We start from the raw sequence: 22,104 nt of genomic DNA on the forward strand, positions 1-22,104 counted from the left end.
TTAGTTCTGCCAGGCTCTGAGGATCATGTGTTTGTATCCCAGATTATGATCCTTAGTTCTGCCAGGCTCTGAGGATCATGTGTTTGTATCCCAGATTATGATCCATAGTTCTGCCAGGCTCTGAGGATCATGTGTTTGTATCCCAGATTATGATCCTTAGTTCTGCCAGGCTCTGAGGATCATGTGTTTGTATCCCAGATTATGATCCTTAGTTCTGCCAGGCTCTGAGGATCATGTGTTTGTATCCCAGATTATGATCCTTAGTTCTGCCAGGCTCTGAGGATCATGTGTTTGTATCCCAGATTATGATGCTTGGTTCAGCCTGTACCATGTCTGTTGGTTTCACCATCGTGGTAAAGGTCTAGCAGCTGCATCCCTCAGGATTTTCCCGCCTATTATACTGACTGGCAGTAGTGTAACTGAAATATTATTCAAAGCAGTATTCAGTACAAATGCATGGCAAAACGCCTCCTTGAGTAGTTCTGAAAGATTGTAGTTTTGTTGCAAACCTACATGAAGTTTAACCACTGTAGTGACGAAAAATCTGAGTTGTTGGTGATGTGTTGAATGTGTTGTTTGATTATGTGTGGTTGCCATGGTGATTTAAAGCATGCATTCTTGCAGGTTGAGACATATTTCCATGAGTTTGGCCACGTCATGCATCAGATCTGTGCACGGGCAAACTTTGCTTTGTTCAGGTATGTGACTGTTGCTTCCAAGATGACATGATGAATTAGCCATTATAAATGTGTAACAATGTACCCATGAATATCCTCTCTCTGTAATGTATTCTAGCTCTCTTGGCAGTCATAGTAATGTGTTATGTAATCATCAGTTGGGGGCTCGACTTGACATACGTCTCACAGACACACAGAACTTTCCCTTATTAAGAATGATAAAATTGTATCATGACATAGCATGGCAGACTTGGAACATTCCCCGGTTAAGGATGATACTATTGTACTATAACAGCACCACAGACATTAACTTCCCCAGGCTAAGAATGAACACCTGTGGTTGACTCCCTCCAGTCCTGTAATCTGAGCATTGTGTTGTTGCTGCAGTGGTACCCATGTGGAGCGAGACTTTGTGGAGGCGCCCTCCCAGATGCTGGAGAACTGGTGCTGGGAGCAAGAACCCTTGTGTCGCATGTCTGGCCACTACAAGGACAGCACAGCCATTCCAGATGACCTCCTTAAAAAACTCACCAAGAGCCGGATTGCCAATGCTGGTCTGTTCAACCTCCGGCAGATTCTCCTTGGGACGTTCGACCAGACCATACACACACTGCCCGAGGTAAGGGACAATAACGCGAGCATGGTGCATCGTGTAGGTAAGATGATTTCTGCATGTTTTTGTGGTCAAAAGATTATGATGTTAGTTGTCGCCCTGGATCATTTGAGTGCTTTTTCTAAATATGCAAGTTTTCAGAGTTACCTCCCTTATATTACTGCTATTTCTTTCATAAACATGCACATTTATGTAGTACACAAATTCATGCTCAGAAGCATTTTCATTGCACTACACTTATAAACAGTGAAATATTTATACAAACTCATTTATTTTGCCTCTAATAAAAGTTTAATAGAGTACACACAAATCTTAATGACACTTTTCTTGTTACTCCTCCAATATATTATGCAGAATGACATGGCTGATAGTACATCAGTCGGTCCAACTGTATGTGAATTGTTTAACTTGGTTGAAATTACCTGAAAACCAGCAAACTAAAGTAAGGCCAGAAATGCTTGGAAAATGCTTTTTGGCAATTATTTGATAATGGTTGATATTTCAGATTCAAAACTCATATATAATCATTCATACCACCTCAACCTAATATCGCATATGAGTAATCACGATGTACCATTCCCTAATCATAATGATTACTCGTAAAATATCGAAAAACTTAGAAAAAATTCCATGGGAGAAACACTTCAAAGAAACAAATTACACGTATACTGTGACCCATCTGGCAGGCAGACAGGGTGACAGCGTTATGTAACGCACGGGCAGTGCATGTCAGGGACGGTCTCAAAATATCAAGTGTCAGTATCAGAGGACTCAGCAGCGGAATTACAACAGGTGCAACTCGGCTGACATTAACTCTGTCCTGCAGACGGTATTCGTCCTCGATTATGAGAACACGGTCTTCAGCTTTTTGCCACATCTGGGGTAATTCTCGCAAAAGAAGCATACACAAGCTCTTTAATGTCTGAAAGCTTGAATGTGGTATTATTGCGAGCAATAAAATTCTTACAGTTACCCCAGATCAGCTCGATGGGATTGAGCTCACAGTGCCGTACTGGTGTACGCAGAACTATGTCTTCCTCTTGAACTCTAGTGACTCTTTTTATATGTAGCGCTTTGAGCATGCTCTGGATGGACTATGGCGCATAAGAAATATCCATTTATTATTATTATTATTATGTGGCCTTGTTTTGCAGCTAGTTCATCAGTGATGTACTGGATTGGCTTTTTGTGCTGCCGGACTTTTTCCATGAGCTGGGGCTTTGTTTCTGATTGCCTGTAAGGCACGTTACAGGAAGTGACAAAATCCTACAACTGAGCCTTGAGATTGCTCATGGTGGGTGTGATGGTACCAGGGACACGCAGGTTATGGTAACTGGCATTATCCAAAAATACGTGCCCATTCATTTCGCTATGGTAATCACCATCAGATTTCTTGGCCTCAAAAACAAAGTCACAACCCCCAATCAGTCCCTTGCTATGGGTACCAGCATGCAAGATGATCAGGCGTCTACCTTTGCCTGATGGTAACACTGGGGCCCTAGAACAACCTGAAGGAAACCACATCCAATCGGTTGAGTTATGTTTATTACACCAGGTTTCATCAAGGTATATGATTTGAAACCCCAAATTGCGGCTTTCTTCAACTGTTCTGAGATAAGCTGATCGCATGGACAGGATTGTGTACTTTTCTCTAAACACAGCTCTGTCATCTCCCCTTTTGGTGTACCTGAACCCCATTTCTACCAGAGCTACAATAAGTGTTGTTTTCGAGACATTTATTGTATCTTTGATCTCATCTTCTATATAAGCACTCGTCGGTGGGAATTTGCGTTCATACAGTTTATAAATACTGCGTGACACCCTTATCAAAGCTATCCAGTTTGTGTTTCCTACCTGGTTTTGATTTTGACATGACCCCTGAGGTAACTGATTTGTTTACAACTTTGTAAACCTGACTGTATGTCAAATTAAGGGCTTTACACATTCTATAGTAAACCCTGTCATAGATGACGAGAGGTTTCCCCCTTTGTTTCTCCAGTATGAAATACTGGTATTTTGAAATTTATTGTTCTGCAGAGATATCATAGTCGCATGTTGCCAATTCAATGCTCATACATGAAGTGAAACTCCTATGGGTCAACAAGATTATCTATGCAATTTGAATTAAGACTTTTTTGCGTAATTATTTTGAATAATACTACTACAAGAGTTCCATCTTTTTCACACATAGATGTTAAATTTTTTTTACAAAAATTACAATCATTTATGTAATTTAATTAGTTGAGGCTATATGAATAATTATAGTCTGTATTTCAAAACTACAGTTTGTACTTATTTACGAATGTTGTTAAAACGTCAAAATTTCCACCTGTGAAGTCACCCCTCAAGTGCATTTTTTCATCTGAGCTTTAATATCCAACTAGGTAGAGTCGTACATGTATCATATATGTGCTTTTATCTTGTGTCAAATTCATCATATTGATATTGAAGCCAAAAGCATTTTCCAATCATTCCTGGCCTTACTTTAAGTCCCAGAGCAGCAGCACTCACATGCATCATTGTTACACACTACACTGGACTGTAGATGGATGCAAGAACACAAAGTGAACTACTTCAGTACTACATGGGGGTGTTGATATCATTGTGTTTCTTTCCAGGCTGATACAGCAAAGATATTCTTCAAGCTCTCTGAGGAGATTCTGGGCATCGTCCCAACTCCAGGAACCAATATGCCCGCTGCCTTTGGTCATTTAGCTGGAGGGTATGATGCTCAATACTACGGCTATCTGGTAGGTCACAGTTCTTCTCACTCCTATAGGAAGTAACTCAGGGAATAGGCTCTGACTGCCCCATGTATATGGAGAAGGTGGTGTACATTGTGTCATCGTGCCCTGACAGCACATATCTCTTGTCTGTCTTGCCCTGTCTATCACTTGTCTGTCTTGCCCTGTCTACCACTTGTCTGTCTTGCCCTGTCTACCACTTGTCTGTCTTGCCCTGTCTACCACTTGTCTGTCTTGCCCTGTCTACCACTTGTCCACTTTGTCACCACTTGCCCTGTCTTCACTTGTCTACCCTTGTCTACCACTTGTCTATCTTGTCCTGTATACCACTTGTCTATATTGCCCTGTCTACCACTTGTCTATCACTTGTCTGTCTTGCCCTGTCTACCACTTGTGTATATTGACCTGTCTACCACTTGTCTATCACTTGTCTATCTTGTCCTGTATACCACTTGTGTATATTGCCCTGTCTATCACTTGTCTGTCTTGCCCTGTCTACCACTTGTCTGTCTTGCCCTGTCTATCACTTGTCTGTCTTGCCCTGTCTATCTTGTCCTGTCTATCACTTTGTCTGTCTTGCCCTGTCTACCACTTGTCTGTCTTGCCCTGTCCTACCACTTGTCTGTCTTGTCTGTCACTTGTCTGTCTTGCCCTGTCTACCACTTGTCTGTCTTGCCCTGTCTACCACTTGTCTGTCTTGCCCTGTCTACCACTTGTCTGTCTTGCCCTGTCTACCACTTGTCTGTCTTGCCCTGTCTACCACTTGTCTGTCTTGCCCTGTCTACCACTTGTCTGTCTTGCCCTGTCTACCACTTGTCTATCACTTGTCTTGTCCTGTCTATACCCTTGTCTTGTCTACCACTCTTGTCCCTGTCTACCACACTTGTCTGTCTTGCCCTGTCTACCACTTGTGTATATTGACCTGTCTACCACTTGTCTATCACTTGTCTATCTTGTCCTGTATACCACTTGTGTATATTGCCCTGTCTATCACATATTTGTTGTCTGTCTTGCCCTGTCTATCACTTGTCTGTCTTGCCCTGTCTACCACTTGTCTGTCTTGCCCTGTCTACCACTTGTCTGTCTTGCCCTGTCTACCACTTGTCTGTCTTGCCCTGTCTACCACTTGTCTGTCTTGCCCTGTCTACCACTTGTCTGTCTTGCCCTGTCTACCACTTGTCTGTCTTGCCCTGTCTACCACTTGTCTGTCTCTGCCTTGTCTGCATACCACTTGTCTGTCTTGCCCTGTCTACCACTGTTGTCTGTCTTGCCCCTGTCTACCACTTGTCTGTCTTGTCCTGTCTACCACTTGTCTGTCTGTCTTCTACCACTTGTCTGTCTGTCTACCACTGTGTACCACTTGTCTGTCTTGCCCTGTCTACCACTTGTCTACCACTTGTCTGTCTTGCCCTGTCTACCACTTGTCTGTCTTGCCCTGTCTACCACTTGTCTGTCTTGCACTGTCTACCACTTGTCTGTCTTGCCCTGTCTACCACTTGTCTGTCTTGCCCTGTCTACCACTTGTCTGTCTTGTCCTGTCTACCACTTGTCTGTCTTGCCCTGTCTACCACTTGTCTGTCTTGTCCTGTCTACCACTTGTCTGTCTTGCCCTGTCTACCACTTGTCTGTCTTGCCTATCTTGTCTGTCTACCACTTGTCTGTCTTGCCCTGTCTACCACTTGTCTACCACTTGTCTGTCTTGCCCTGTCTACCACTTGTCTGTCTTGCCCTGTCTACCACTTGTCTGTCTTGCACCGTCTACCACTTGTCTATATTGTGCTGTGTACCACTTGTCTACATTGCCCTGTCTACCACTTATTGCCTTGGCCAGACTTACTGTTTACAGACAACCATGATGAAGGTGGAACATTTCTTTTAACAGAGTAAAAACTCCTTTGTCCAGTAGCTTGTCGTGGCGTCATTGATAATTGAACATTCCCAAGATAAGCACACATGGATGTGTTCACCATGGGTGTGTTCACCATGGATGTGTTCACCATGGATGTGTTCACCATGGGTGTGTGTTCTGTGTTTCAGTGGAGTGAGGTATTCTGCATGGACATGTTCTACTCGCGGTTCAGGAAGGAGGGAATCATGAATCCAGATGTCGGCCGTAGCTACCGAAACTGCATCCTTGCACCTGGAGGGTCGGTGGTAAGTGTCTTCTGAACAAACTGAAGTTTTCAACAAGCTGTGTGTATAAATACTGATGCACATATTTTCAAAAATGTCACTGAGCCAATGTTCTCAATTTGTTTCATATACCACGATCTGACATTTCTCACAAGATTTTGAGAGACACTTTTGAACCGTATGAATATGTATGAAGTGGTGGACGTGAGGTGTGCAATGACTGTAATAACAGTATTGTTGGTTAAAGTGACTAGTATCACAGCAGCTTTGTTATAATGATGGTTTGCAGCGCAATAGATTGATGATTATGATGATATAGTGAACTGTGGTAATGAATTCAAAGGGACCACTAATTTCAGTTAGTTATAACTGTAGTTGGTTATTCACATTTTGGGGTAGCCTAGTGGTCAAAGCGTTGGCTCATCACGCTGAAGACCCAGGTTCAATTCCCCAGATGGGCACAATGCGTGAAGCCCATTTCTGGTGTCCCCCCAGCGTGATATTGCTGGAATATTGATATAAGTTGCGTAAAACCCAACTCACTCACTCTCTCATTCACTCCCTCACATTTTGACTAAAGTATACAGCAAATGGCTAGGGCCTCCTTCCACAAAGCACTAAGGTGATCGTAAGTCACTAAGATAACCTTAGTGCAATGTTAAAGAATGGGAGTTAAGGTTAACTTTAATAAAGGTTACTTCGTGAAAGGAGCCCCAGGACCAAAACAACAGTTGGTTATATCTGTCAGTTTATTGTAAGTGTGCTTGTTATAAACTTTCTTTACTGTAATCATCATATCTGTTTGCTTCCAGGACGGGGCAGACATGCTGAAGAACTTCCTGGGCCGTGACCCCAAACCAATAGCCTTTCTGGAGAGCAAGGGGCTGAAGGCATAGACTTGTGTCCCCAGCATGATGATAGCTGAGTCTGTGTACATAGGAACAGTGTGTACATGTTAGTGTCACGCGTGTACAGAGACGATACCAGCATTGTACAAAAGCAGCTATTTTCTTTTCTAATGACTAAAATAAAGATTAAGGGGAAATTTAAAATTCAAGGGTATGAGTATCAGACAACTAACAGGCTGAAGTCAGTACAATTGCAAAGCTCGATCAGAGTGACCAGGCTAGAAGTGAGGAGCCAGCTTTAGATGGTATGAATGGGATAGAAGGATGCAGCATATACTGACACACGGTTGCCAGGGTTAGGGATGGGGTAGGACTCTCTGATTTACAATAAGTTAGTGGTCAAAATATAAACTACAATTCTGAAAATAATTGTTTTCTTAAGTGATCCCCTAAAACAGAAGAAATATAGAAAATTTTGAGTGAAGGATATTTTGTGGAGGAATATGTCAGAGGGGCACTTCACTTCTTCTCTGTCGTACTTTAGTTTTAACTGAAATTATTTAACAGAGCTGGTTGCAGGAAAGGAAATCTTCTCAATATTTTAATTCTATGACCCCTTATAAATTGGCCATTGTCCACCAGATCTCAGAAAAAATGTCATCAATTGCACTTGCAAATAATCTATAGAATAATAAGGTTACCATTAGTGTCATTAACTCAAAATGTATCCAAGATGTATTCCGATGGACCCAGTGTATTCCTTACTTTCATTCTGGTCTCATATTGGTATTCCACACATCCCACCCTCTCCCCACTTTCATGTATTTGTCATTGGCAAATAATTTCAAACTGAACAAGTTGTCCCTGTATATATTTTAGAAACACCTAACAGATATCAATTTATTCTTATAAAACTCTCTTCAGATTGTTAAATGTAGGCCATTGGTCCATTTTCAAATTTGATTTCATGCAATGCAGAATACTTTTATATAAAACAAATATTTATGGCTTCGAGTTGGTGAGGTGAAATTGGGTTTAACATCGTGCTTGAGAATATTTCGCTCATATGACGACGTGCATGCGTGTGTATGTGTATGTGCGGCTGCTTGTACTAGCCCAGACTTAACCTGGTTTTATAGTGCTAGCCCACTGAGATACCATGCCGCAGTGAAGCATGAATACCCCACTCAAACACATTATACAGACTCCGAGCCGACCAGTCCTTGTTGTACCCATTAATGCCGAGCGCCAGGCAGGGACCAACAAGTACCATATTTTAACGTCTTTTGGTATGACGTGGTCGGGGATCGAACCCGCGACCTTCCGCTCTCCAGGCGGACTGGCTTCGAGTTGGCCAGCCAAAGGACATGATAACTGCTAATCACAAATACATGAAGGATATCATTTGAAACGTGAATATTCATGTGGGTGTATAAATAGCTGGTGGGTGTGCGTGCCATGGTAAAACTTACATCCCTGAGTGTTGCATTGTGCATAATAGGAACTTCTAGTATTGTCTGTGCATCAGGGAGATTCTGTTGATTAAATAATACTCAGGAAAATGTCAAAATGAGAAGAATATCAAAATTGTGAAAATGGAAGAAATAAAGGAATTGTTGAAATGCAGGAAATAATTAGGTAAGTCTTTGGAAATTGTATTAAACTGTATCCACTGTTTTTACTGGAGGCATCAGAAGCACTGTTATGGGAACCACATTTCATCAGTGCCCTGGGATGTTGACTGTTTGTTTATGTTCAGAAATCAGATGTTAGATTTGTTTCTGTTGTATGTGCATTGTTTGGAAGACTTTTAGCTGAAAACACAACTGACAACTTACAGACCTCTGTCAACTTGGACAAAGGATTGAGTAGTGAAAACAGAACATATTTATCTAGGTTTCAGGACTGAAACATAACAAGCCATGTCACAGTTCTCAAAACTTTGCAGTTATACATGAGTTTGGATATCACAAAGTAGTGATCCCCAACTGACGACTATGTGTAGAAGGAGGAGTGTAGCTGATGTTGTTGGTATTTTTAGCCTGTCTACATTGTAAGATAAAAGTAAGCATCATCTCATTGATTGAAACAACTAAGTAATTTGTTGTCATCCACAAAATGCAAACTTATATCTATTGTTTTAAACATTCAGATATGAACAGTGCTTTATCTAAAATGTATCTTTTGAAAGTTTCAGATTGTTCTCTGAAGGAACCTGTAGCTGAACAACGAGGAGAGTTCTATGGATATACAACTTCTTTATCATATTATGAACAATGCTTCAGTGTAGCTACTAACATCGTTATCAAGCAATTGCTATAACAAAGAAGTTGTATATCCACAGAACTCTCCTTGGTGTTCATCACACCAACTTCTAAATGCCACTCAAACAAGAGAACCTGTAGCATTAAAATACAATTTCATTAAGTATAGTGAAAGCCTGTAACCACCAGACTCTAGTTTTTTTTGGTTTTTTATCATATTTTTTCTGAGAATAAATTATTGCAAAAAAAGAAATCAAATGTGTGAATGAACGCCGAGATAATTATACATTTATTTTTTTCTGATCATGGAAGCATGAAAATGAATATTTACTTTATTCTACATTATTTGAGTGTGATACTGTTTGAACTGTGACTGATGATATCCAAAGTGGCATTCTCTACTTATACATTTCAACTAATGACTCAGGAACATGAAACAATGATTGTATGCCCTTTTTCTTCATAGCAAAAAGGGGCGGTAGGGTAGCTTAGTGGCTAAAGCAGTCGCTCTTCATGTTGAAGACCCAGTTAGATTCCCCACACAGATACAATGTGTGAAGCCCATTTCTGGAGCTCCCTGCCGTGATATTGCTGGAATATTGCTAAAAGCGGTGTAAAACTAAACTCATTCACTCACTCATAGCAACAAGTGTCTTATCAGGCAATCTCCCCAAGTCCTACATCTCAGCTTGTGGACTAGGCACCTGTGTAAATGTATAGGAACCAATTAAACATTATGTATGTTCTAACTCATCATCATCATCAGTCACATGCCTATATCACTTTGTTTATGATGGAATATGTCTATGCAAAGTGATTTTTAATAAGCTGTCAGGATGAATGGACAAAGTTGGTCATCAACTGGCGAAAATTGACTCTGGCACCTGACAACCTGCCAAGTCCACCCAGCTGATGAGGCAGGCACATTATGACTGTGGTACTGCATAGTAACTATACAGTAGGAGTATAAGCTATGACATTCATATTGTAGGATTATACAGGAGGAATCTATGGGATTTTATTAAATTGGACTGTGCTAAATAGTACTATTATCATATCAAATGGAATTAAATTTTAGTTCTTATAAAAAGGCATTTTTCTTTCAGAAGCAATAAATTTATCATAATTTCTTCTTCTAGTCATCAGTGCCTTGTCAAACCATTCAGAACAAGCAGGATGTTTTTCAGGCACTTGTCAGCTATTCCTTTTGTCCTTTCCATCTACTTAAAACATTGCCTCAGGTTCCTATCAATGCTGCAAGCTCCTTTAACAGAGAGTGTGTTGGTCTGTATTGTTGGCAGGAATATTGTTATTCCAGCACACCAAACCACCTCCTTACCATCCCCTTGTTCAATTGTGATTTTAGAGTTATCTCCCTTTAGCAAGCTGAACCTGATGGAGGTACCATCAGTTTATAAGGCATCTGAGTTCGACATTGTGACAGGTCTGTTTGCACGTCTTCAGATCATGGTGTGTATGGAGCACATCATCTGAATTCATCCAAGCATAGGCGGATCCATAGGTGTGCAGGGGTGCGCACCCCTCCTTTTGTCCTGAAAGTTCTTTCAATGACCATTGAAACTCGGGCGAAAATGAAGTCTGCACACCCCCTTTTCTCAAAAGTGTGCACACCCACCCCCAACCCCTTCTCAAAAAGCTGCACCCGCCCCTGAGAAGTCAAGCCTTTTCAACCCTCTTTTCTTATCTTTTTATTTACTTTAAAATTTTCTGTTGGCAGAAAACTGTTGGGTTATTCTTGTCAGCAACTCAGCAGTAATGTATATTCAAAGAGGTACTTCCTTTTAGTCATAGACAGTCTGGAAAATTAACATATTGAGACAATTGTTTTGCAGGTTTTTTGATCATGTCAAAAATCGGAAAATGTTTGTAAATTTTACTACCATTACATGGAGTACATTCAATGTGTGTCTGACCACCACAGAATACAGGCTTTCAGGTCGGGTCTCTTTCATGTCAGTGCACAACCATACTTGGGACCTGGAGTAGGCAGTGGTGTGCCTTTATGGATCAGACCCTTCATTTATCATATACTATGTTACTGGTTGTGATATGGTTAAGAAATTAGATGATTCATTTACGTTATGCAGTGTATTCTATACGGTGAAAAAACTCAATCTTCTACTATGTGTAATGATAGAACAGAATTTGATGTACAATATCTGTTGTAAATGTATAAATATTCTCCTCTTTAGGATGACTAATGGTAAAATATATGCCCAGTTCCAGCTTGATAATATTGCAAGTTTTGGGAATTGAACTCTGGAAATTACTTGATGTGTTTTCCCCTTGTGGAATCTGGTTGGTGTTTGAGTCTCCTAAAATGCACCAGGTGATCTGACGACTTGCAGGTCTGGCTGATGGTATTTGTACCCTGACACCAGAGGCCATTCCAGATGCTTTCAGGCTCTGTCTGCTCCAGACTTAATTATTCACAGGCCACTGTCAAGTAGCTGGAATATAAGAGACTTGCATTTAACAAAATTCAGGTACTAACTTATGCTAATGGTGAAAAGGTGTTCAATCTTTTCATAGGTGCCGGACTCTGTACAATGACAAGGGCTCAAGTTGCCTCATGACCAAAGTGAGATCAGTGATCATAGTTAATTGCCCTTGAATACTGGCATTGTTATTTTCTGTTATGAACAGGATAAAAACAGTATGTTTATCTCTATTACTCGGACATCTGACAAGGAAGTAAATAGGAAACAATTATCAGGCTTTGATTTGTTTGATAATTTTTGCAAATGCTTATTTTGCTGATGTTATAAATTATATGACCAACACAAAGGCCATGTCCAGTGATACATTCACAAACTGTTATTGCGGGAATATGAGAATTTCCTACTTATAAAATCTGTCCCTATATATTTTCCTATCTTTGTCATGTGCGTGTCTGTCATCTGAAATTTATGTTCAATCAAAATGCACATTTTCGTTTTTAATTTCAAGAGAATAAAATCTATCAAAATAATTGAAAGCCTTTTGTTTTTTAGTTGATTTAGCAGTAAAGGAAACAGAAATTAAATTCATATATGTAGTTAGTGACAAGTTGCATTTTAAGGTGTATTGAAGAAAATCTTTACACTAGAAAATATGTGATTAATGATTTTGCGGAATGAATCGCCCAAGCTACTGAGATCCTCTCTTACGTTACAAACTGCTGCACATGCAGTTTATCATTCAAAAGGATTGGACAATGCCATTCACTCATTTCAAGTCAGTTGGACGTAGATGCTGCTCTGGACAAGCACACAAGCACACACTAGTGCATGCACCTCCCTACATTAACACAATAACTCTTGAACACGACTTTAGACCCATTTCACCTCACATGACAGATTTCTCATTATATTCCCTCGCTCACAAAGATTGACCCACACTTGACCACAAACATTGGCCTGTACATTCCACATCTGGTCCACAGAGACTGACCCACTCTCATTCACATTATGTTTGTGTGCATACACTCACAGGAATATGTTGCTGCACAATAAAAACATATTCACCCAGCCTCACAGGTGACATGGTTTTTGAAAAAATCCTTCCCAACTCAGTCAAGCACTGTCCCACAGATTCCTTCACATATACCGACCCACAAACACTGTCCAACAAACACCGACCCACGCCTTTACAGACATTGTCCCACACACTCCTACACAAAGACTGTCCCACACACTCCTACACAAAGACTGTCCCACACACTCCTACACAAAGACTGTCCCACACGCTCCTACACAAAGACTGTCCCACACGCTCCTACACAAAGACTGTCCCACACGCTACTACACAAAGACTGTCCCACACACTCCTACACAAAGACTGTCCCACACACTCCTACACAAAGACTGTCCCACACGCTCCTACACAAAGACTGTCCCACACGCTCCTACACAAAGACTGTCCCACACGCTCTCCAACACGCTCCTACACAAAGACTGTCCCACACGCTACTACACAAAGACTGTCCAACACGCTCCTACACAAAGACTGTCCCACACACTCCTACACAAAGACTGTCCCACACACACCTCCACAAAGCTCCTACACAAAGACTGCCCCACACGCTCCTACACAAAGACTGTCCCACACGCTCCTACACAAAGACTGTCCCACACGCTCCTACACAAAGACTGTCCCACACGCTCCTACATAAAGACTGTCCCACACGCTCTCCAACACGCTCCTACACAAAGACTGTCCCACACGCTACTACACAAAGACTGTCCCACACGCTACTACACAAAGACTGTCCAACAAACACCTACCCACACCTTCACCGACCCTGCCCTACACACTCCTACACAAAGACTGTCCCACATACTCCTACACAAAGACTGTCCTACACACTCCTACACAAAGACTGTCCTACACCCTCCTACACAAAGACTGTCCCACACACTCCTACACAAAGACTGTCCTACACACTCCTACACAAAGACTGTCCCACACACTCCTACACAAAGACTGTCCCCACACGCTGTCCTACACACTCCTACACAAGACTACACCCTCCTACACAAAGACTGTCCCACACACTCCTACACAAAGACTGTCCCACACACTCCTGCACAAAGACTGTCCCACACACTCCTACACAAAGACTGTCCTACACGCTCCTACACAAAGACTGTCCCACACACTCCTACACAAAGACTGTCCCACACGCTCCTACACAAAGACTGTCCTACACACTCCTACACAAAGACTGTCCCACACACTCCTACACAAAGACTGTCCCACACGCTCCTACACAAAGACTGTCCTACACACTCCTACACAAAGACTGTCCTACACACTCCTACACAAAGACTGTCCTACACGCTCCTACACAAAGACTGTCCTACACACTCCTACACAAAGACTGTCCCACACACTCCTACACAAAGACTGTCCTACACACTCCTACACAAAGACTGTCCCACACACTCCTTCACAAACATTGTGATGGGCGGAGAGGTAGCCTACTGGTTAAAGCGTTTGCTGGGCACGCCGAAGACCCCACGTGGTGTCCCCCCGCCGTGATATTGTTGGAACATTGCTAGAAGCGGCGTAAAACCAACTCACTCATTCACTAACACTGTCCCATACACGAATGTGAACAACACTGGCATATGCCTTCACTTAATAATTTTGTATGTCCCATCATTCACAGATGGTCCACGCATTCACAAACGCTCTCGCGTCGGCTGGCCCTTTAGCTCTCACACCAGCCCACCCATACACTGATTTAGATTGCTCGTGTCCAATATCCTTATAGTGTGGAACCAACCTTCTATGATTTATTACATCATCATTATGTTGTGCAATTAGTGTCTCTGTGGCACAAACTAGTTACTAGAACAAGTAAGGCATGTCAGTATACTGTCCCCAGTGCTGAAGGGGGACAGGTTATGACATTTACACCATCTCTCTTGCAACTTCACACACCCGGTACAACGAAAACATAGCTTAGCACTCGTGAAAAAAACACCAAGTCATTGAAAACGTCGTAGTTTCAGTGTATGGTGACGGCGAATGTCGCCAACAGCACTTATTGCCAGTGCAAGTTTGAAATGTCACAGACGTCATATGAAAATTGACTTGATGCACCACGTGCACGTCGATACACAATATCAGTAGTGTCCTACTCGTACCACCGCCTGCATTTGTGTTCATTTATATCAGCAATGAGTGGATATACCACGCCACTATTATAGTTTTACAATAGTTTATAAAGCAACCCAGACAATATAAATTACCATGAACCACAAATATTTCTATTCATCATCCGATCCACCAGAAAAAAACCCACTATCTTAACTGTCATTAAAATCTTTTAAACGTTAGGGAGTTTATACAAGACATACATACACCGGAGCTATTTGTGTATAATTCGCACTTTGACTTTTTGGCACTTCTTTGCACCTGAATGACAAACCTGCCCAGGCTGCTGGAAAGTTCACGCGTGTCATGGCATCTTTGCACTTGGTTTAATTCATAGGTCAAACAGCTTCCCGTGCACAGCGACAAATGAATGCAACTCATTACCCTTCAGAATGATTATTTTCGCTTAAGACTTTGGTCCATATTTCATGAGGAGAATATACATGCACCCAAGGGCTTCGAGAGGAAACGGCAGGTTTTGGGAGTTCCTTCACGATTGCCCTCCGTGCCTTTTGTAGATAAACTGTGCAAATAAATTCCCAGATTCAAGATCTTAGAATAAAAATTTTACGAATCATCTGTTTAAATGTTTTTGTCTGTCGATTAAAATGAACACCAGGATATTTCAAGATCACATGGCCAATGTGGAGTGCATTTGTGAATTATGTATCTCGTGAATTCAGTGGACATTTATCTTCTAAAGAAGACATGAAATGCTTGAATAATTTGGATTTGAAATATTGGATTAGGACCATTTCGTCACTTAAAAAAAGATCTTTAAAAGATGCCAAGTTCGGCCCAAATAGAATACCAGGTCAGCTTAAGGCTCTCATGAATTCAGGACAGCTATGTGTTGAAACGTCACATTTTCAACACAGTGATCATCATCACAGTCGTGTGTATGTGCGTGCGTGCGTGCGTGCGTGTGCGCATGTGTGTCGGTCTGTGTGTGTGTGTCGGTCTCTCTCTCTCCCTCTGTGAGTGAGTGAGTGTGTGTGTGTGTGTGTGTGTGTGTGTGTGTGTGTGTGTGTGTGTACGTGTACATTCCGCTATTGGCTGTACAGAGTTGCGTCCCCTGGGTACGCCAGAAACCTGTGCTCGTGTGTTCGACTCCTGGTTGCCGTGACTACGTTTCTTGGTTTGTCAGCACCATATCTGTGCTGGAGGATTTCACCAAAGTGAGAAACATCTAACACCTTCATCACCCCGGGCTTCCATCCCTCATCTAACACGGACCAATATCTATTGATTGTTTATTTGAAAATATTTTATTCAGTGTTGAAATGGATTGGGCACAAGTTATGTAACTTATTACCGCCCGCTCCCATCAGAAACATGAACAATAATGAATGGACGTAATGAATGGACATAATAATATTAAGACATATTATTGATTAATCGAAGCGCTTACTTCGTACAATATATTTATGTAGATGTCTAAAAATATTTTCCTTAATAGTATTTGGCAGAGCAGGGTCGCCGTAAAGAATGGTATCAATGTCTAAGTGAACTTTTGATAGTTCAAAGTCTTGCTTCAGATCAATATCTATCTTCTATGTAACAGTAGACATACGTGTCCTAAAGTGGAATAAATCTGCCCGGACCGGTTGTCCCACAGGAAGGCAAACAAAGTAAGCAGTTATGATACTGTAGAACTGTTCCCACAGATGTTAACATCTGAGGTTAAAGTTTGAAGCAAGAATCCATGATTTAATTTGGCCGGACTTTGGTTGACATTTTAACCTCTATTCCAGAAAGTAAACACTGCTTCCTTGGTCTAGATGACGGAAGATGGAGCGTCTGCCAGGGCAGTGGAAGGTTGCACCATTAGTAAAGATCTGGCTGGTTTAAATATTAGAATATACGACACAGTACTTTGCCTAGGTCTGACAAGGGTAAATATTGTGCAGTCTATATCTGACTGGTGTAAATGTTAGGCCGTCTGGATCTTGCTGGCGTAAATATTAGACAATCTATATCTAGCTGATCTAAATATTTGGCAGTCTAGTTCTGACTGGTGTAAATATTAGGCAGTCTACATCTGACTGGTGTAAATATTCGACACCCTAGGTCTGACTGGTGTATATATTAGGCAGTCTGTATCTGAGTGGTGTAAATATTCGACACCCTAGATCTGACTGGTGTATATATTAGGCAGTCTGTATCTGAGTGATGTAAATGTTAGACACTCTAGATCTGACTGGTGTATATATTAGGCAGTCTGAGTGGTGTAAATGTTAGACACTCTAGATCTGACTGGTGTAAATATTAGGCAGTCTACATTTGAGTGGTGTAAATATTACGCAATGTAGATTTAGCTGGTGTAAATATTAGGCACTCTGGACCTGGGTGATGTAAATATTACGCAGTCTACATCTGTCTGGTGTAAATATTAGGCAGTCTAGATCTGACTTTCGTAAATATTTGGCAGTCTAGATCTGACTGGTGTAAATATTAGGCAGTCTAGATCTGACTTTCGTAAATATTTGGCAGTCCATATCTGACTGGTGTAAATATTAGGCAGTCTAGATCTGAATGGTGTAAATATTGGGCAGTCTAGATCTGACTTTCGTAAATATTTGGCAGTCTAGATCTGACTGGTGTAAATATTAGGCAGTCTAGATCTGACTTTCGTAAATATTTGGCAGTCTAGATCTGACTGGTGTAAATATTAGGCAGTCTAGATCTGACTGGTGTAAATATTAGGCAGTCTAGATCTGACTGGTGTAAATATTAGGCAGTCTAGATCTGACTGGTGTAAATATTAGGCAGTCTAGATCTGAATGGTGTAAATATTAGGCAGTCTAGATCTGACTGGTGTAAATATTAGGCAGTCTAGATCTTACTTTCGTAAATATTTGGCAGTCTAGATCTGACTGGTGTAAATATTAGGCAGTCTAGATCTGACTGGTGTAAATATTAGGCAGTCTACATCTGACTGGTGTAAATATTCGACACCCTAGGTCTGACTGGTGTATATATTAGGCAGTCTGTATCTGAGTGGTGTAAATATTCGACACCCTAGATCTGACTGGTGTATATATTAGGCACTCTGGACCTGGGTGATGTAAATATTACGCAGTCTACATCTGTCTGGTGTAAATATTAGGCAGTCTAGATCTGACTTTCGTAAATATTTGGCAGTCTAGATCTGACTGGTGTAAATATTAGGCAGTCTAGATCTGACTTTCGTAAATATTTGGCAGTCCATATCTGACTGGTGTAAATATTAGGCAGTCTAGATCTGAATGGTGTAAATATTGGGCAGTCTAGATCTGACTTTCGTAAATATTTGGCAGTCTAGATCTGACTGGTGTAAATATTAGGCAGTCTAGATCTGACTTTCGTAAATATTTGGCAGTCTAGATCTGACTGGTGTAAATATTAGGCAGTCTAGATCTGACTGGTGTAAATATTAGGCAGTCTACATCTGACTGGTGTAAATATTCGACACCCTAGGTCTGACTGGTGTATATATTAGGCAGTCTGTATCTGAGTGGTGTAAATATTCGACACCCTAGATCTGACTGGTGTATATATTAGGCAGTCTGTATCTGAGTGATGTAAATGTTAGACACTCTAGATCTGACTGGTGTATATATTAGGCAGTCTGAGTGGTGTAAATGTTAGACACTCTAGATCTGACTGGTGTAAATATTAGGCAGTCTACATTTGAGTGGTGTAAATATTACGCAATGTAGATTTAGCTGGTGTAAATATTAGGCACTCTGGACCTGGGTGATGTAAATATTACGCAGTCTACATCTGTCTGGTGTAAATATTAGGCAGTCTAGATCTGACTTTCGTAAATATTTGGCAGTCTAGATCTGACTGGTGTAAATATTAGGCAGTCTAGATCTGACTTTCGTAAATATTTGGCAGTCCATATCTGACTGGTGTAAAATATTAGGCAGTCTAGATCTGAATGGTGTAAATATTGGGCAGTCTAGATCTGACTTTCGTAAATATTTGGCAGTCTAGATCTGACTGGTGTAAATATTAGGCAGTCTAGATCTGACTTTCGTAAATATTTGGCAGTCTAGATCTGACTGGTGTAAATATTAGGCAGTCTAGATCTGACTGGTGTAAATATTAGGCAGTCTACATCTGACTGGTGTAAATATTAGGCAGTCTAGATCTGACTGGTGTAAATATTAGGCAGTCTAGATCTGAATGGTGTAAATATTAGGCAGTCTAGATCTGACTGGTGTAAATATTAGGCAGTCTAGATCTTACTTTCGTAAATATTTGGCAGTCTAGATCTGACTGGTGTAAATATTAGGCAGTCTAGATCTGACTGGTGTAAATATTAGGCAGTCTAGATCTGACTGGTGTAAATATTAGGCAGTCTAGATCTGACTTTCGTAAATATTTGGCAGTCCATATCTGACTGGTGTAAATATTAGGCAGTCTAAATCTGACTGGTGTAAATATTAGGCAGTCTAGATCTGACTGGTTTGAATATTTGGCAGTCTAGATCTGACTGGTGTAAATATTTGGCAGTCCATATCTGACTGGTGTAAATATTAGGCAGTCTAGATCTGACTGGTGTAAATATTAGGCAGTCTAGATCTGAATGGTGTAAATATTAGGCAGTCTAGATCTGACTGGTGTAAATATTAGGCAGTCTAGATCTTACTTTCGTAAATATTTGGCAGTCTAGATCTGACTGGTGTAAATATTAGGCAGTCTAGATCTGACTGGTGTAAATATTAGGCAGTCTAGATCTGACTGGTGTAAATATTAGGCAGTCTAGATCTGACTTTCGTAAATATTTGGCAGTCCATATCTGACTGGTGTAAATATTAGGCAGTCTAGATCTGCAGTAAAAATATTCTAGATCTGACTGGTGTAAATATTTGGCAGTCTAGATCTGACTGGTGTAAATATTTGGCAGTCCAGATCTGACTGGTGTAAATATTAGGCAGTCCATATCTGACTGGTGTAAATATTAGGCAGTCCATATCTGACTGGTGTAAATATTAGGCAGTCCATATCTGACTGGTGTAAATGTTAGGCAGTCCATATCTGACCGGTGTAAATTTAGACCGCCTATAATCTGGCGGGTGTGATATTAGGCAGTCGAAGGTCATTAGAGTTTAGACAGAAGAGTCTTTGAAAAAAGTCATCTTTTTCCTGGATTAATACTAAAAATAAAATTCCCTGATAGCACTGAAAGAACAAAGCGTCTTCTTAGTAACTCATGAATTCTCGTACCATATAATTTAAAATATCATTTTGACCAGACATGCTCTCACATAAAATCCTAGAAAAATTGTGAACGAATTATCTTTTTCCCCGCCTAAGCGGCCCATCTGCAGTTCTATACGTAGTCGCTTCCTGTTATTCTTCAACCTCTTTAGTATCGGATAACTAAAAGCACCGTCTGCGATTCCTATTTGTGAAGAGATTGGCCGAATGAAACATCTAACATGGCTGCCTTAAAAAGACCCATTCTCCAGAACGTCTTGAATCTGTATATAGTGTAGCAATCTTTGCCTGCTTGTCTTTTTAACTCAAGGAGCGCTGTATTGAGTCTATCCCAAGCAAGACCACCCAGGCCTAACCAGAAAATTCTCTCTCGTTCTGTGAGGACTCGGTATTTATGATCGTGCAAACCGATACCCGCGTTCAGCTCTTCGTGCAGCGAACAGTCTGAGACGAGTCGCCTCCCTTAGACTACGGGCATCGAGAATCAACACCTGCAGTCATTCTTCGAGTTTCATTTATGGTACATTTATGTACCTGTTTGTGTTTTGTTCTACATATGGTAGATGTATGTGAGGATCTCTGTAGGATGAAGACATTCCCTTGTTATTCAAGCTTATGTTTGTCGTAAACAATGAGAAGTGCACCACACACGACGCAAATTCACTGTTAGGTATGTTTCTTTTTATGACAAAGCCAGATTCGATGCTTCTTTATGCACTGTCGTAAAATACTGTCGTTGTTAAACAGGAAGGTAGTAAGTTATGTGATATGTCCAGCATCTAAATTACGAGCGTAATTTAACACGAAAGTGGAACTTCAGGCTGGAATATAGTGTAGTTTACTATTGTGCTGTCTACGTAGGCTTTTGTAGTACTTATTCCCTGTATATTATTCAAGTAATACATTTACGGGGTCCACAAAGCTGGAATCAGGGAGACTATGTAAGGTAGAGTATCCCTGCTGGAATATACGACACAATACAGTTTATACGCTGTAATATCTACGTAAGCTGTAATAGTATGTATCCCTGTGTAATATCCAAGTAATAGGGGCGGTGGGGTAGCCTAGTGGTTATAGCGTTCGCATGTCAACGTCGAAGAACCGGGTTCGATATTCCCTCATAGGTACAATGTGTGGAGCCCATTTCTAGTGTTCCCCGTCGTGGTATTGCTGGAATATTGCTAAAAGCGGCGTAAAACCATACTCACTCACTCATGTAAAACATTTACTGGATCCACAAAGTTCGAATACACTACCTAGTATAGTTTACACACTATGATGTGTACGTAGGCTGTTATAGTACTTTGCCCTGTATATTATTCCTTTAATAGATTTACTGGATCCACAAAGCTGGGGAAGGTGAGACATAAACAGCTGGGGGATGGTAGACTAGACGGGAAGGTGAGACATAAACAGCTGGGGGATGGTAGACTAGACGGGAAGGTGAGACATAAACAGCTGGGGGATGGTAGACTAGACGGGAAGGTGAGACATAAACAGCTGGGGGATGGTAGACTAGACGGGAAGGTGAGATATAAACAGCTGGGGGAATGGTAGACTAGACGGGAAGGTGAGATATAAACAGCTGGGGGAATGGTAGACTAGACGGGAAGGTGAGACATAAACAGCTGGGGGAATGGTAGACTAGACGGGAAGGTGAGACATAAACAGCTGGGGGATGGTAGACTAGACGGGAAGGTGAGATATAAACAGCTGGGGGAATGGTAGACTAGACGGGAAGGTGAGATATAAACAGCTGGGGAATGGTAGACTAGACGGGAAGGTGAGACATAAACAGCTGGGGGAATGGTAGACTAGACGGGAAGGTGAGATATAAACAGCTGGGGGAATGGTAGACTAGACGGGAAGGTGATACACGCACAGCTAGGCGCATGGTAGACTAGACGGGAAGGTGAGACATAAACAGCTGGGGGAATGGTAGACTAGACG

General features: G+C 41.3%; 1 protein-coding gene and 1 long non-coding RNA gene across 2 annotated transcripts in view; one reads left to right on the forward strand and one right to left on the reverse strand.

Annotated features, from left to right (window-relative positions):
• The window catches only part of LOC124258522 (thimet oligopeptidase-like), a 41,716-nt gene extending 34,118 nt beyond the window's left edge, over window positions 1-7,598 (forward strand). Inside the window, 5 exon segments of the mRNA XM_046692596.1 lie at window positions 625-698; window positions 1,065-1,296; window positions 3,909-4,040; window positions 6,072-6,188; window positions 6,980-7,598. Of these exon segments, the coding sequence (XP_046548552.1) occupies window positions 625-698; window positions 1,065-1,296; window positions 3,909-4,040; window positions 6,072-6,188; window positions 6,980-7,063 (639 nt within the window). The 3' untranslated portion in view covers window positions 7,064-7,598.
• A 2,768-nt stretch (window positions 7,599-10,366) lies between these two features.
• LOC124258519 lies at window positions 10,367-11,067 on the reverse strand. Its single transcript, XR_006893608.1, has 2 exons — window positions 10,611-11,067; window positions 10,367-10,469 (listed from the first exon to the last, which is right to left on the reverse strand). It is a non-coding gene; the product is annotated as an uncharacterized LOC124258519 (long non-coding RNA).
• Between the last annotated feature and the right edge of the window lie 11,037 nt (window positions 11,068-22,104).

This window comes from Haliotis rubra, unplaced genomic scaffold, assembly GCF_003918875.1.
Source record: "Haliotis rubra isolate DU_JTF1 unplaced genomic scaffold, ASM391887v1 Scf696, whole genome shotgun sequence".
NCBI lineage: Eukaryota > Metazoa > Mollusca > Gastropoda > Lepetellida > Haliotidae > Haliotis > Haliotis rubra.